This window comes from Cryptomeria japonica, chromosome 7, assembly GCF_030272615.1.
Source record: "Cryptomeria japonica chromosome 7, Sugi_1.0, whole genome shotgun sequence".
NCBI lineage: Eukaryota > Viridiplantae > Streptophyta > Pinopsida > Cupressales > Cupressaceae > Cryptomeria > Cryptomeria japonica.
Window position 1 is genome coordinate 663035001 of NC_081411.1, and position 17037 is coordinate 663052037.

Here is a 17037-nt window from a genome sequence, read left to right on the forward strand (position 1 = left end):
AATATATATTTTAGTAAATTGGGCATAACTTTTGCGTTTTAAATCAAAATTTTGATTTTTTATAGGTGTTGGAAAGGTAATTAAGAGCTCTATGATGTGGAATAGGTAGATTTTCAATAATTTGTTTTATAAAATAATTATAATTCATTTAAATTCATCCTTCATTTTTAAAACATAAAAAACTCATGACTTTTTAATATGATTTCCCTATTGCATGAATTTTTGTAACAATCATCTCAAAATAAACTAAATAAGTAATTAATTAATAATAGAAAATTTATGAATTTTATTGAGTTCGATAAATTTTGATAAACCATGTTATCTATGTTTGTTCCTTTCTCCACCTCTCTCTCCTAAACCTATAACTCCACCTATTTCTTTCTTCCTCCCTCTCTTTTGTCCATATTTATACATCTCTCTCTAGACCTATATCTCTAACTATCAATTAATACCTCATTCAATCTCTTAAGCTCTAAAAGGTGCTTATATTTCTACCTCTTCATAATTTCCTCCTCTTTGTCACTCTCTCTTCCCTAAGATCTAGACTAGTCTCTTTGCATTTCCTTCTCATCTCTAGCAACAAAATTCAGAGGGGACAAGGAGAGGCTTAGGGAAGTATCAAAAAAAGGAGAGGGGGGAGAGGTGAGAAGGAGAGATTAATTGGGGGGAAGAGAGAGTGAGAGAGAGAGAGCTATAGGTAATTAGGTGGAAGGTGAAGAGAGAGAGGGAGGGGATGATTGGGGTGAAGAGAGAATGAGAGGGAGAGTTTGAGATTATTAGGGGGTAGGAGGAGAGGGGGAAAGGGGAAAGTATCAACAAAGAGAGAAGAGAGATGTGGATAGAGGTGAAGAGAGACATAGAGAGTAATTAGGGGGTGTGGAGAGGGGGAGAGGGAAGTATCTATAAACCCATAGAAGGAGAGAAGTGATTGAGGGTAATTGAGGGAAAGAAATAATGTGAGAGAGAATTGGGTGTAATTATCGGATAAGAAGAGAGGGAGAGATGTGGAGAGAGGTGAAGAGAGTGATAGAGAGAGGATAATTAGCGGGAGTAGAGGGGAAGAGGAATGTATTAACAAGGAGATGGACTAGAGAGAGGGTAATCAGGGGGCTCTCTCCCCATCTCTCCCCCCTCTTCCTTTGTTGATACTCCCTCCCTCTCTCTCCCCTCTCCCCTTCCCCTAATTACCTTCTCTGTAGACCTCTCTCTTTGAACCTCTCTCCTCATCTCTCCCTCTCTCCCTTTGTTGATACTTTCCCATTCCCCCTCTCCTCCCAACACCTAATTACCCCCAACTCTCTCTAATTCTCTCTTCCCCAAATGTCATCTCTCTGTCATACCTATCCTTACCTCTAACGTTACCATATGACCCCTTAGGTGTCGTTAGGTGTCATATTGTGTCTTAATGAGTCATATAGTGTCCTATGAACCCTTAGGACACCATATGATGTTGTTAGGGGTCATATGGTGTGCTAAGGGTTCATATTGTGTCTTAAAGGGTCATATGGTGTCCTATGACCTCTTAGGACACCATATGACTCCTTCAAACACTATATAGTGTTGTTATGGGTTGTATGGTGTCCTAAGGGGTCATATGGTATCCTATGACCCTTAGGACACCATATGGTGTCATTAGGGTTTGTATGGTGTGCTAAGGGGTCATAAGATATCATATGACCACTGAGGACACCATATGACCCCTAAGATGTCGTTAGGGGTCATATTATGTCCTAAGGGGTCATGTATGGTGTCATATGACCCTTTAGGACACCATATGGTCTCATCATGGATTGTATGGTTCCCTTAGGGGTCATATGGTGTCCTATGACCCCTTAAGACACCATACGACCCCTTCATATAACATCATATAACCCCTTCAGACACCATATGACCCCTTAGGTATCGTTACGGGCCATATTGTATCCTAAGGGGTCATATGGTGGCTCGTGACACCATGTGACCCCTTAGGACACCATATCATGTCATTATGGGTCTTCTTGTGTTCTAAGGGGTCATACGGTGTTATATGACCCCTTAAGATACCATATGACCCCTTAGGACACCTTATGGTGTCGTAAGGGGTCATATGGTGTCCTAAGGGGCCATATGGTGTCTTATGACCCCTTAGGATACTATATGACCCCTTAGGTGTCGTCAGGGGTCGTATTGTGTTCTAATGGATCATATGGTGTCCTATCACCCCTTAGGACACCATATGACCCCTTGGGACACTATATGGTGCTATGGGTTGTATGTTGTCCTAAGGGGTTATATGGTGTCCTATGCCCATGTAGGACACCATTTGGTGTTTTTATGTGTCGTATGGTGTCCTAAGGGGTCATATGGTGTTCTATGACCCCTTAGGATACTATATGACCCCTTAGGACACCCTATGGTGTTGTTAGGGGTCGTATGTTGTGCTAAGGAGTCATATGGTGTCCTATGACCCCTTAGGTGTCGTTGGGGTTTATTTTATGTCCTAAGGGATCGTATTGTGTCTTATGGGGTTATATGGTATCCTATGACCCCTTAGGACACTATATGATGGCGTTAGGGGTCATATTATGTCCTAAGGGGTCATATTGTGTCTTATGACCCCTTAGGACACCACATGGTGTCATTATGGGTCGTGTGGTGTTCTAAGGGGTCATATGGTGTTCTATGACCCCTTAAGATATCATATTATGTTGCTATGGTTGTATGGTCTCCTAAGGGGTCATATGGTGTCCTATGACCCCTTAGGACACCATATGGTGTCATTATGTATCGTATGATGTCCTAAAGGGTCATATGGTGTCTCATGAACCTTTAGGACACCATATGACACCTTAGGACACCATATGATGTTGTTATAAGTCTTATGGTGTCCTAAGGGGTCATATGGTGTTCTATGAGCCTTTAGGACACCATATGGTGTCATTAGGGGTCGTATGGTGTGTTAAGGGGTCATATGGTATCATATGACCCCTTAGGACACCATATGACCCTTTAGGTATTGTTAGGGGTCATATTGTGTCCAAACGGTTCATATGGTGTCCTATGACCCCTTAGGACACCATATGGTGTTGTTGGGGGTTGTATGGTGTGCTAAGGGGTCATATTGTTTCCTAAGGGGTCACAAGACATCGTATGACCCCTTAGACACCATATGATCCATCAGGTTTTGTTAGGGCTCATACTATGTCCTAAGAGGTCATATGGTGTCCCATGACCCTTTAGGACACCATATGACCCCTTAGGACATCATCTGGTGTCGTTATGGGTCTTATGGTGTCCTTAGGGGTCATATGGTGTTCTATAACCCCTTAGGACGCCATATGACCCCTTAGGAGATTATATGACCCATTAGGATACCATACGACCCCTTGGGACACCATATGGTGTCACAAGGAGTCGTATGGTGTCCTATGAAGCCTTATGACACTATATGACCCATTAGGTGCCATCAGGGGTCTTATTGTGTCCTAATGGGTCATATGGTGTTGTATGACCCCTTATGACACCATATGCTTGGGAGACTATATGGTGCTATGGTCGTATGATGTCCTAAGGGGTCATATGGTGTCCTATGACACCTTAGGACACCATATGACCCCTTAGGATACCATTTGGTGTTGTTATGTGTTGTAGGGTATCTTATGACCCCTTAGGTGTCATTAGGGTTTATTTTATGTCCTAAGGGGTCATATTGTGTTCTAAGGGGTCATATGGTGTCCTATGACCCCTTAGGACACTATATGACATCGTTAGGGGTCATATTGTGTCTTATGACCCCTTAGGATAGCACATGGTGTCGCTATGGGTCGTATGGTGTTTTAAGGGGTCATATGGTGTTCTATGACCCCTTAGGACACCATTTTTATGTTGTTATGGGTCGTGTAGTCTCCTAAGAGGTCATATGTTGTCCTATGACCCCTTAAGACACCATATGGTTTCATTATGTGTCGTATGGTGTCCTAAGGGGTCATATGGTGTTCTATGACCCCTTAGGACACCATATGGTGTCATTAAGGATCATATGGTGTGCTAAGGGGTCATATGGTGTCCTATGACCCTTTAGAACACCATATGATCCCTTAGGTATCATTAGGCTTCATTTTGTGTCGTTAGGGGTCATATGGCATTTTATGACCCCTTAGGACACAATATAACCCCTTAGGTGTTGTTAGGGGTCATATTGTGTCCTAACGGGTCATATAGTGTCCTACGACCCCTTAAGACACCATATGGTGTCGTTTGGGATTGTATGGTGTGCTAAGGGGTCATATTGTGTCCTAAAGATTCCTAGGACATCATATAACCTCTCAGGACACCATATGACCCCTTAGATATCATTAGGGGTCATATTGTGTCCTAAGGGGTCATATGGTGTCTCGTGACACCATATGACCCCTTACGACACCATACCGTGTCGTTATGGGTCTTCTTGTGTTCTAAGGGGTCATATGGTTTTATATGACCCCTTAGGATACCATATGACCCCTTAGGACAACACATGGTGTCGTAAAGGGTCGTATGGTGTTCTAATGGGTCATATGGTGTTCTATGGGGCCATATGGCTTTGTATGACCCCTTAGGACACTATATGACGTCGTTAGGGGTCATATTATGTCCTAAGGGGTCATATTGTGTCTTATGACCCCTTAGGACACCACATGGTGTCGTTATGGGTCGTATGGTGTTCTAAAGGGTCATATGGTGTTCTATGACCCTTTAAGACACCATATTATGTTGTTATGGGTCGTATGATCTCCTAAGGGGTCATATGGTGTCCTATGACCCCTTAGGACACCATATGGTGTAATTATGTGTCATTTGGTGTCCTAAGGGGTCATATGGTCCTATGACCCCATAGCACACCATATGACCCCTTAGGATACCATATGGTGTCATTAGGGGTCATATGGTGTCCTATGACCCCTTAGGACGTAATATGACCCCTTAGTACACCATACAGTGTCCTTAGGGGTCATATGGTGTCCTATGACCCCTTAGGACATAATATGACCCCTTAGGTGTTGTTAGGGGTCATATTGTGTCCTAACGGGTTATATGGTGTCCTACGACCCCTTAGGACACCATATGGTGTCGTTAGGGGTTGTATAGTGTGCTAAGGGGTCATATTGTGTTCTAAAGGTTCCTAGGACATCATATAACCCCTTAGGACACCATATGACCCCTTAGGTATCATTGGGGATCATATTGTGTCCTAAGGAGTCATATGGTATCTCATGACACCATATGACCCCTTAGGACATCATATCATGTTGTTATGGGTCTTCTTGTGTTATAAGGGGTCATATAGTGTTATATGACCCCTTAGGATACCATATGACCCCTTAGGAAACCATATGGTGTCGTAAAGGGTAGTATGGTGTCGTAAGGGGTCGTATGGTGTCCTAGGGGGTCATATGGTGTCCTATGACCCCTTAGGACACTATATGACATTGTTAGGGGTCATATTATGTCCTAAAGGGTAATATTGTGTCTTATGACCCCTTAAGACACCACATGGTGTCTTTATGGGTTGTATGGTGTTCTAAGGGGTCATATGGTGTTCCATGACCCTCTAAGACACCATATTATGTTGTTATGGGTTGTATGGTCCTCTAAGGGGTCATATGGTGTCCTATGACCCCTTAGGACACCATATAGTGTCATTATGCTTCATATGGTGTCCTAAGGGGTCATATGGTGTTCTATGACCCCTTAGGACACCATATGGTGTCATTAGGGGTCATATGGTGTGCTAAGGGGTCAAATGGTGTCCTATGACCCCTTAGGTATCGTTAGGTGTCATTTTGTGTCATTAGGGATCCTATGGTGTCTTATGACCCTTGGGACACAATATGACCCCTTAAGACACCATATAGTGTCGTTAGGGGTCATATGGTGTCCTATGACCCCTTAAGACACAATATGACCCCTTAAGTATTGTTAGGGGTCATATTGTGTCCTAACGGGTTATATGGTGTCCTACGACCCCTTAGGACACCATATGGTGTCGTTAGGGGTTGTATGGTGTGCAAAGGGGTCATATTGTGTCCTAAAGGTTCCTAGGACATCATATAACCCCTTAGGACACCATATGACCTCTTAGGTATCATTAGGGGTCATATTATGTCCTAAAGAGTCATATGGTGTTTCCTAACACCATATGACCCTTTAGGACACCATATCATGTCATTATGGGTCTTCTTGTGTTATAAGGGGTCATATGGTGTTATATGACCCCTTAGGACACCATATAGTGTCGTAAGGGGTCGTATGATGTTCTAAGGGGTCATATGGTGTCCTATGACCCCTTAGGACACTATATGACCCCTTAGGTGTCATCATGGGTCGTATTGTGTCCTAATGGGTCATATGGCATTCTATGACCCCTTAGGACACCATATGACCCCTTCGGACACTATATGGTGTTATGGGTGGTATGTTATCCTAAGGGTTCATATGGTGTCCTATGACCCCTTAGGACACCATATGACCCTTTATGATGCCACATTGTGTCATTAGGGGTCGTATGGTGTCCTAAGTGGTCACTTGGTGTCTTAGGATTCCTTAGGACACTATATGGTGTTTTATGACCCCTTAAGACACCATATGATCCCTTAGGAGACCATATGGTGTTGTTAGGGGTCATATTGTGTCCTAAGGGGTCATGTGATGTTCTATGACCCCTTAGGACACAATATAACCCATTAGGAGACCATATATACTAAGTTTCGAATAAGGAGAGATATAAGGGTGAAGAGAGATGAAGAACTAAACAAAGGGAAAAGAACTAAAGGACAAGGACATAAATAGAGATATAGATATTAAGGAGTATGAAGTGAGAGGGAGAAAAACTAAAGGACAAGGATGGATAGAAAGAGGTAGACATATATAGATATTAAAAAGGAGAGAGGACGATATAGATAAAAAATGAAGATAAAGGGAGAGGGAGATGAATAGATAAAGAGAAAGAGAGAGGTAAAGACAAAGATAAATATATGAAGAGATGGAGAAAAAAGGATAGAGAGGGGTAAAGAGAGAGATAAAGGAAGAGTAATATTGATAGATAGAGAGATATAGATAGTGCAAGAGAGTGAGAAAGAGAGATAGAGATTATAGATAGGGATGGATAGAGAGGGAGAGAGAGAAAGAGGAAGATATAAAGATATATAAAGGAACTATAGAGAAGGATGTGGGGAGAGAGCCAGAGATATATAAATATGGAGAAAATAAAGAGATAAAGGTAGAGAAAGGGAAAGATACTTCAAGAGGGCGATAGAGGAAGAGACAGAGAAGTAGATTAATCATGTATAGAGGAAGATATATAAAGATAGAGGAACAAATAAAAAGAGAGATTGATAGGGAAAGAGATGGAGATGTGAAGATGGAGATAGAGATAGATATGGATAGAAAGTGATAGAGAGAGTAAGACAAATAGAGGGAGAGATGTAGTGAATAAGTGAGATTTAGAGATAATGAGATATAAATATACATGAAGACAAATCTATAGGGATATAGAGATAGAGGGGACAAGATAGGGAGAGAAAGGAGGTGATAGAGACAAGTAATATATAAGTATAGGTAGGATAAGGTAAAGGAGGGAGACAAATAGAGAGAACAGAGATTATTAGAGAGAAATATAGAAATAAGGAGTGACAATGATGGAGTGGGAGAGGGAGAGATAGGAATAGAAAGATGGAGATATATGTAGAGATGCATGTAACTTGGGAGTTTATTTATCTAGATGGGATGAGAAAATAAGTGGCATAAGTAGAGAAGAAAGATATAGATAAAATATATTATATAAGTATAGATAGACAAGTGATAGATAAAGGAGGTGATAGGAAAAAAATGAGACTTTGTATGCAAAATTTGTGAGTATTTAAAGTTTTAAAATTGAAGGACTAACTTCAAATGATTATAATTAATTTTTGTTCTATAATATCATTAAACTACCTCATCCATTTGATAGTTCTTTGAATTACCTTTCCAACGTCTGTAAATAATCAAAATTTCGATAAGAAATGCAAACGTTATTGCCCATTTTACTAAACTATATTTTTTATGTTGAAAAAAATGGATATCCGATTTGAAAAAAGTATGACATCACAATAGTGACATATTGGATATCTGATTTGGTTTGGTATTACCAAACCAAATTCAAATTTTGGCCGACCCAAACAAAAAGTCAAAGCGGATTTTGGCGTGTTTGGAAAGGTTTAAAACACTTTTTTTTTCCATTGCCACTTTTTTGCCCCCCATGATCTTGCACATACCCATTTAATAAAAAAGACTCGTTGCTATCAACAATCCTTCCTTCCTAAGCCTTATTGGCTTAATAATTCTAGATGGAAGTGGATTAATTGTGTTTAAAAAATAGGTTTTCCGAATTCCTTTTCCTTCTAGGAATATTTGTCCTCTTTATGGAAATATTTCCTTGCTAGATTTGAAAAGAAGTTGTAGGTTACATGTTAGAGTTATAATGTATTAGCTAATAATTATTTATTTAATTATTAGTCTATTATCATCTACTATTAAGCTAAACTTAGACATTTAATAATATGGTAGGTATTTTATCATTATTCTAGTTATTATATACAATTTATCCCTTTAGGGTTGCACACCTTTAGAGTTGCATATTTTCCTTCTATAAGCATAGTATTGTACTTTTTTATTAATTCCCTCTCTGAATGATAATCTTCTTCTTCAGAGTCATTATTGCTTTTTGCCTCCATTCTTCTCTTGTGATAGGTATTTTGCTTGCAGGTGTTCTTGGGATCTCTTAAGTTGTATTTCTCAAATTCTTCATGGTATCAGAGCTTACATCTGCTGCTACTTGTTCTTGATTTTTCAGAAGATTTTTTGGAGACCAGGGTTTCAAGTTTTTTCGGAGTTTTTATTTGCATATGGGGTGCTTCTTTGTTTCTAGGCATTTTAGACTCAAACAGACCTCACCATTGATCTCAAAACACCCAAAAAAACCTATTTTCATATAAAATTTGTCCATTTTGGACAACTTTAGCTCTGGCAAAAAAAAATTGGTTTTTGCCCTTTTCTGGGCATGAACTTCGAGAAATTCATTTTTCAAAAAAAAAAATCAAATAAAAATTAATTTGGAGGTAGTTTTACGGCATACCCAAGCCGAATGCACTAAAATTTGTGAAAACCTTTTTTAAAAAACCAAAGGTTTTTTTTTCTTTTATAAAGCATATAAATGGGGGGCTGACCACCTTTGCAGGTCCATACGACCCACAACAAGCCATGGTCCCTTCCCTCTGGCTCTCATTCCTTGAGTCGCCGCTTGTGCTGCCTGCCGTCCGCGGTTGCCCTTTGGCCCCCATGCTGCTTACCACCCTCCGACCCCCGTGTCGCCTACCGCCTTTGGTCCTTGTGCAGATGCTATCGGCTCCGGCCCCCGTGCCACTCGTCGTCCACAACCGTTGCCACCCTCCTTGTCACCGTCGTTTCCCTCTAGAAAAAAGACACCTCTTGGCTGCCCCTTCCATACAACTAACCGCCTCCCACCGCAGCCTCCTACCTGCCGCTGCCACCCCCTTGTCGTCATTTTCCAACCCGAGTACTGTTTTCCTATGCAGCCTCTTTTTCCCGACGACTAGGATTTTTTCCGACGCATTTTTTCAGGCAACCTATTTTTTTCTTGCAAGCAGGGAATATTTCATTGATATCAGCATGACATCAGCGGTACAATCAGCAGTACGTACAACATGCATGGCCCCTGTGACCCTCTTTGTGCCCTAAAAGAGATGTTTTTTCTTTTGGCCATAACTTGGGCATACGATATTATTTTTTGGAAAACAAGATATCGTTGGAAAGCTGGTTTCATCTACTTTCCATATTTGTGGGTTTCATCACCTTTTTTTTTGTTTTTGGTACAGTCTATAGCCATTTGAAGTCAGAGGTGCTATTTTCAGTCCCGAGCTCATATCTTTTTCACCAATTTCTCCATTTTTTGCAATTCTAATAGCGTTGGGATGGTGTTTCAGAGCTCTTCATAGCCATCCATGCACTTTTTCCAGATTTTACTCCAGGTACATTTTATTCAGTTTTTTGTATTTCAACACTCTGGTGAATTACTTGGACATATGAGTTTGTGGCAACTTCTAGTTTGCATGGGATGACTCCTTTTTTGGTTGTTCTTCATGTAATTCCAGTCTTGTGTCTTTTTTTGATATTCTGAGCTTTCAAGCATTTGAATCTTTTTTGCAAACACACTAAGATAAAGTGCCACTATGCTTGGGATCTTGCACATCTTGTGCCTTATTGTACTCACACTCCATTACAAAGTGCCATGGGAGGGTTTGATGTTTGCCTTTGTTTTCCATCTACCTTTGTCACGTGATTTTTCCTTCCATGATATTAGCCTCATGATGTGTGTCAAGTGAGTGTTCCTTCCACGATACTAGCCTTTATATGGGTTTGTACTTTCTGTTGCACTCTCGATGTTCCTAGTTCTTCATCATGCAGTTTTTCTTGGCATTCAATTTCAGTGTACATGTCACCTCTCCCTTGTCAGCATTATGGGGGGGTTTCTCCTATTGGTTGTTGGTTCTAATGCTTCCTTGGTTCGTTGGAGTGAGTTATGTATTCAGTATTTGTTCCTATGTACTAGGCAGATGTAGTGGCTGGTTACCTATGCATTTCAGTGAGATGGATCGTTTCCCATATGGACACTCTTTCATTTCGATTGATCAGCTCTTCAGAGTTTGGTGTTTTTTAGCCATCTGTATCTTTGAGTTCAATTGTTTGCCTTTATTTGCCATCTATTTCGAGTACTATTATTTGAGGGCACTCATGCATATTGCAGTCTTCTCTTCCTAATCATCTTCTATTTCAGTGGAGGTTCTTCATATCGTCAGTTATTCTTTGACAGTGTTTGCAGGTTCTTCATGCTTCAATGATTCTTCTGCTCTTCTTTTGTTCCTATCATTTGGAACATTCTTGTTTGGAGGCTTCTTCAGTCCTTCACTTGTATTTCTTCTCTTTTTGGATTAGAGTTTTTTCCCATGAGGTTTTCTCTATTTCTCCGCTTTTCAGAGATCTTTTGTACTTGGGTTCCTCATCAGGCCTTGTTGCCAAGACCTAAATTTGCCTTCATCATGTAGTTGCATTTTTGCTTCATGCATTTAGTTTTTTAGCTACTCCCTAAGTTCATCTTAAGGGGGGGTGTTAGAGTTATCATGTATTAGCTAATAATTATTTATTTAATTATTAGTCTATTATCCTCTATGCTTAAGCTAAACTTAGGCATTTAATAATATGGTAGGTATTTAATAATTATTCTAATTATTAAATACACTTTACCCCTTTAGGGTTTCTTTAAGGTTGCACACCTTTAGGGTTGTATGTTCTCCATTTATAAGGATTGTATTGTACTTTTTAATTTATTCCCTATCTGAATGATAATCTTCTTCTTCAGAACCATTATTATTTTTTGCCTCCCATTCTTCTCTTGTGACAGATATTTTGCTTGCAGGTGTTCTTGGGATCTCTGAAGTTGTATTTCTCAACTTCTTCATTACCCTTTGAACCCTTATCTCTAGTAGAAAAATTATAGATATGCTCCAAGATTTTGGCAAACACATGTCTACTACTCCTTGTTAGGAAACTATGTTAGTATTTACATGAGTTGGTAATAATATGTGTTATGTTACAATAAAAGTGAGTTGTAGTAACAATTCACAAAGCTATTCTAAATCAAATAATAATTGGTTAGGATTGTATTATGAGTTGTTAAAAAAACTCATATATTTAGAGTTATTTCCTATGATATAAAATCTAAAACTCCTATAAATATGCAATATGCAGTGTGGAAAACATTATTTAATATTATTTCATAATTGAATCATAAAATTAAGATTTTCAACCTCATATATGATCAAGTTAGAGAGATGGATTGGTGAGCTTATTTCCCACCTAGTTATGTTCTACACCCTTGTACAACCCTCATTTCTTTCAACAAGGATGAGTTGTTTTGAATGCATGGTTTTCTTGTGAGAGTTAGAGAAATAGAGAAGCAATTGAAGCTCATGTGGGGCATGAAAAGGTGTGAGAAAATTATGTGGTGTGGGGCTTGAGTCCAAGGTTGTTGTTGCTTGTCTCATAGCTCCTAGACTCGAGAAGATCACTCAACCAACAATAGAAGGTGGCATACAATAGCTGAGAGCCATTATTCATATGTTTGAAGATATGTTATTCTCAACCTAGAGGTGCTTGTCTTAGACATAGTCACTCCAACCCTTAATTAATAGTCCCTGGTTGTTGATTAAATTTGAGTTAGATGAGATGAACTCAAGGCCACTAGTCCATCCAAATCTGCCAGTAAAAATATTGAGCTTTCTCATTTCTTATCCTTCATGGGTTATTGTTAATATAAAGCGAAGAGTTTTGTTAATCTCTACAAATCAAGGGAATACTAGAGAAAACCATTAGATAATTTGAGCATAAGAGAATAATTGTGGGAGTAGATGAAAGAGAGCAAAACTATGTATGCCTTAGAATAGATTCTCAACCATCTAATTGCATCCATTCATTTCGATCATCTAAGATTGGTCTCCAATAACTTATGTGTCTTGCCACTATCATGATTATCTCATGATTTTGATGTATGCGGTCCTTTCAAAGGTGCTTGTAATATATTCTTCATAGTACATCTTGGAACATCAATTTCCTTCTTTACATTATTGAAGACTTTGTTATTACTACCCTTTGTCATGTTCTGCCATGTTCAATATATAATGACATTAAAAGAAAACTTATATGATAATAAACACAAAAAGAATGAAAAAGGTGTATGAATACGAATACTATAGCATTCATAATCATGCCTCATTGCCTCTGGTCTCTCTATCTCTTTAATAGTAAGTGTTGGGGTAAAGAATTAAGTGGATGTATATATAATTCAACATTAATTGATTAATACCAAAAGATTGTAGATCGAGTTCACATAGTGACTAGATGAGATTTATTAATAGAGGCTCCAAATTATTTTTTATGCACACATGGAATTTAACTCAGTTTTTTCGCACCTTTATCGAATCGCCCAAATTGACAACGAATGAATTCGAGATCGGCTTCACATTCAGCCATTCCCCTTCCTTGGATCGAATCTGAAGCCCACCTACATTATCCTGGTAAAGAATTGTAATGCAACCAATATCTGTATGAGAAAATAGAAGCTCCTCCTCCACAGATTTTGCATCAGAAAAGTAGTGCATTATTCGCATGTGAGCTCTGCATTTTTCGAAATGAAAATGGTAGAAATTCTCCACATCCCAGCCAAGACTGGCAAGAATTATTTTACAGATCTTTCGTGCGAGCTCTGCCATGCGTAAAGAGTACGTTCGGAAAGCCTCGCTGGCATTCAATCCAAGAACCGATTTTTATTTATTATTTATGAGTTAGGGTTTGAATCTCAAATGTATAAAGAAACAGAAACCCTCAAAATTTAACATACCTGAACATTGTTGATCTTTCCTCCTGTGGCCATATCTTGTTGGACAGCTCGTTAATGGAATCGGATTCTGGTAAATTCAGCATGGTGAAGCTCTCTGCGTTGCCCCTGCGATGATAGCTCATGACTGGATCTTTCTTTGGCTTCTGCCGACACAGAATATATTTGGCGGCTCTGGAACTCCATTTGTTGGAGAAGATCAATTGGAATTCCATGGTTTCCGACATAGAAAAATCCCCATTCTTTGCAGGCTTCTCTGACCGCCACTAAGGCGGGATTGTTTTGAAGGCAATTCAGGGCTTCACGATCGAAATCGGATGGAAATTGTGAAATGTCGATTAGAGGGAGATCGACATGAGATTCCAGCGAGGAAAGCATGACGGGAATTTGAGAAATCACCCAAAAAAACTTATTTCGATGAAATCTTGTGCAGCTCTCGATTCTTAAATAGCATTTTGGAGGTGGAATTTTCAGTCCCAATTTGGAAAGATTCTTTGGTGCAGACGATGGCTTTTTTCGACAAATATATCACATATAATAATTTTCGTCGGTCGAAGGGAGGAAACGAGAAACTTTAGCTGATTAAAATAATTTTGTAAATGGATTTTAAAAATAATAATTGTGCGTGGAATCTGTGTCGACCAGCGACTAAGTTAATGGCCGGCATTGTAAATGGGCCCTTTTGGTTAAAGAAATGAAAAGTCTGTTCGTTATATCAATTAAAAATGTAAATCCTTTGTATTGTGTGTTTATTGTTAGTCCCTGCCTTAAGCAGGGAACTAATGTTTTCACCTCCAGCATTAACATGCTTTGGTAACTGTGTAAATTGAAAAATTTAATCTTATACTAAAGTTTTATTTTTATTCTTATTAAACTATTTTAAAAATTATTAATTTTTTGATCAATCATTGGCTGTTTCAATTTTTGCTGGGGTTTATTTATTTTATTTTTGAAAATATTTGCTATTATTATTATACAAGGTATATTGCAACCCAGCCGTCAAATTGAAATTTTAAAATATTTGTTTATTTGTGCAGGTACATGACAGGTACAGGATTCATTATTAGTCCCTGCCTATATAGGCAGAGACTAATGTTTTCGCCTCGCCAAATTTCTATTAATCCTTGCTCGCAAAGCACGCTAGCAAATAAATAAATTGCTTTTACTATGGTCTGTAGCGTTTAGATTTAAAAAATAGAATTTTAGATATTTTTTTTCTTTTTGTGATTGGTCCTTCTTATTTTTTCCAGTGGTTTTTATATTTTTCGATTAAAAATTAAGAGAGAAAATCCCGTGACCAATGAAAAATGAGCAGGAAAAATTTAAAAATATTCCTAATGTTTCGAGGGTTTTGGTGGGTATGTGGCAGAATGGGAATAGTTCACGTGTCTATGTGTGACGTTGGGAATTTAGGACATTGGCAGTTAGCATCCTCTAGAAGGTGCCCGAAACTACAACCTTCTTACACTCTGCTTCAGAGACCTCATCTCCTGCAAGCGACCGCTAATTCAACCAGGCTTATTGCTGCTGCTCACTCAGGTAGGCTTCATCGCCTTCAATTCTGAATGTTAATTTTCCCTTAATGGGCTGAGAAATAAGAATTTGAGGTCTTGATGATAAGCTCATGCATTAGCGTCCATGTGTGTATTGGGCATAGGACTAGGTATTTTTTTGCATGTCCATTGAACAAAGCCTGGTAATGCGTACCCCATTTAGGGATCTTAAACCATGAATTAGCTTTTAACCCAGATACTAGTTATTGTGCGAGAAATCTAAAAGAATCTTGGGGGTCAGGTGTTACTAGTTTTCAAGGCAGAAATATTTTCTGAAATTTGCTTCTATTTTTCTTAATGCACAGTAATATTGACTAAAATTCTTTTTATTTTCCAGGACTTTCCACCGCATATCTTACAATGCAAGATTTTTTACAACTCCTCAGAAGGGGTAGGGGTTATAGTAATAATAATAATAGTCGTGGTTTATAGGTTTCATCTGTTGAGGGTTCTGCTACCATGCCAATCTCCTTTGTTGAGCATGTTCTTCTAGGCGGTATTGGTACTTACAGCATAAGCCACATTTCGACATATGGTCAGAGCAATGGCAAATCTGAAGCCGGTCCTCCTCTACCTCCTCCCATGGTGCATGTCACTGTAATGGAAGCCAAACCAAAAATCGCAGCCAAGGTTATGTCTGCTATGAACAATTATGGTGTAGGAAGCGGACCGACATTCGCATTGTGGAAAGAACGTGTTTGTGTTCCAGAAGGAAATTGAACCACTGGCCCCCATGCGAAAAGCGATGTAGCTAAAGTTTCATGTTTTTTCTTAACCATTAGTCAGTTCCCCTTCAACACAATCTATTAAATATAGTTTAATTTTGATCATTATTTTTTGTTTTATGGTTATTTTGCAGATTTTGCGTATTGGTTAGCAACTAGATCAAAAACAGACATGTTGTTCATTGCTAAGAATGCATTCATTCTCAACTCGATTGATGTCAATCAACAGCCAATTCTTTCCTCAAGAAAAGGTGTACATTTCATCGTATTATATATTTGTGTCCTGTTATTTCAAATTTCTTTTAATTTCATTTTTTTAAATATGTTAAGCCAATTGCATAAACAAGAATTTGGATTTTCTGGTTTTCAGGTAACAACCACAAACAGGGCAAGGTCTTGTTAAGAAGATGAAGTCCATGAAACCTATTTCGAAAGATGATGAAGTCAATGAAACCCATTTCGAAAGATGATGAAGATGAAGATGATGAATATGTGGATCAGAATCGAGAGAATTGGATGAAAATTTTGTCTCACAAAGGTATCTGAAACAAGGAAAAATATGCTTTCCTTTTGGTTTCATTTCTCGCAGGGATTCTTTCCATGTACTTTTAAGTTTAAGGAAAGCTTTTTAATGTTATAAGTTGAAATAATTTGCAACCTGAAATTGGTTACATTATTCTTCAGGGGCAATTTAAGAAGTTGGTCTATCTGATTAACATTGTGTTAATATGACCCAAATTAAATTTGATGTATCACTGGTATACTACAATAATTTACAGTTAATATTAGAGCTGCTTGCGAATAGTGAATCAATATTGTTGTCTACGTCTTATTTGAAATAGAAAAATATTTACAATGGAGAGACAAAAACCCTAACATGTTCAATCTATCTTCATTAAACTCAACACTTGCTTTGAAATGTGACTCTCTTTTCTTCTTGCAACATAGACCTATATTCTAGGCATGTGTAGTTTGATGGATACCCATGTGGACTTGACAAAAAATGAGGCTTTGATCAAAACCAAACTTCCCTCTCAAAACAACACGATTTCCCTCTCAAAACAACACGATTTTTGGCAAGACTAAAGAAATCTTAAGCATGGAAAAACCATTTTTGATTCCTTGACCTATCAAAACACCGCATGGTGACATGATAATGAGCCTTCTAAGAGAAAACAAACATGTAAAGAAATTCTAACCCTCAAAAACTCAATGACACTTTGAGAACATGATGATGTTAGAAGGGCCATTAGGCCACTGTGAAAGAATAGACTAACAAGACCTTTGAAAGATT

The 17037-nt window shown here is 38.6% G+C and overlaps 1 protein-coding gene and 1 long non-coding RNA gene across 2 annotated transcripts; one reads left to right on the forward strand and one right to left on the reverse strand.

Annotated features, from left to right (window-relative positions):
- Positions 1 to 13025: 13025 nt before the first annotated feature.
- On the reverse strand, positions 13026 to 13764 carry LOC131071169 (probable 2-oxoglutarate-dependent dioxygenase AOP1.2). The gene is made up of 2 exons (XM_058006888.2): positions 13469 to 13764; positions 13026 to 13368 (listed from the first exon to the last, which is right to left on the reverse strand). The coding sequence occupies exons 1-2, from the start codon at positions 13690 to 13692 to the stop codon at positions 13026 to 13028; spliced, it is 567 nt and encodes a 188-aa protein (XP_057862871.2). The 5' UTR covers positions 13693 to 13764.
- A 757-nt stretch (positions 13765 to 14521) lies between these two features.
- Positions 14522 to 16459, forward strand: LOC131033008 (uncharacterized). The gene is made up of 4 exons (XR_009358495.1): positions 14522 to 15004; positions 15356 to 15765; positions 15878 to 15994; positions 16114 to 16459. It is a non-coding gene; the product is annotated as an uncharacterized LOC131033008 (long non-coding RNA).
- Positions 16460 to 17037: the final 578 nt, after the last annotated feature.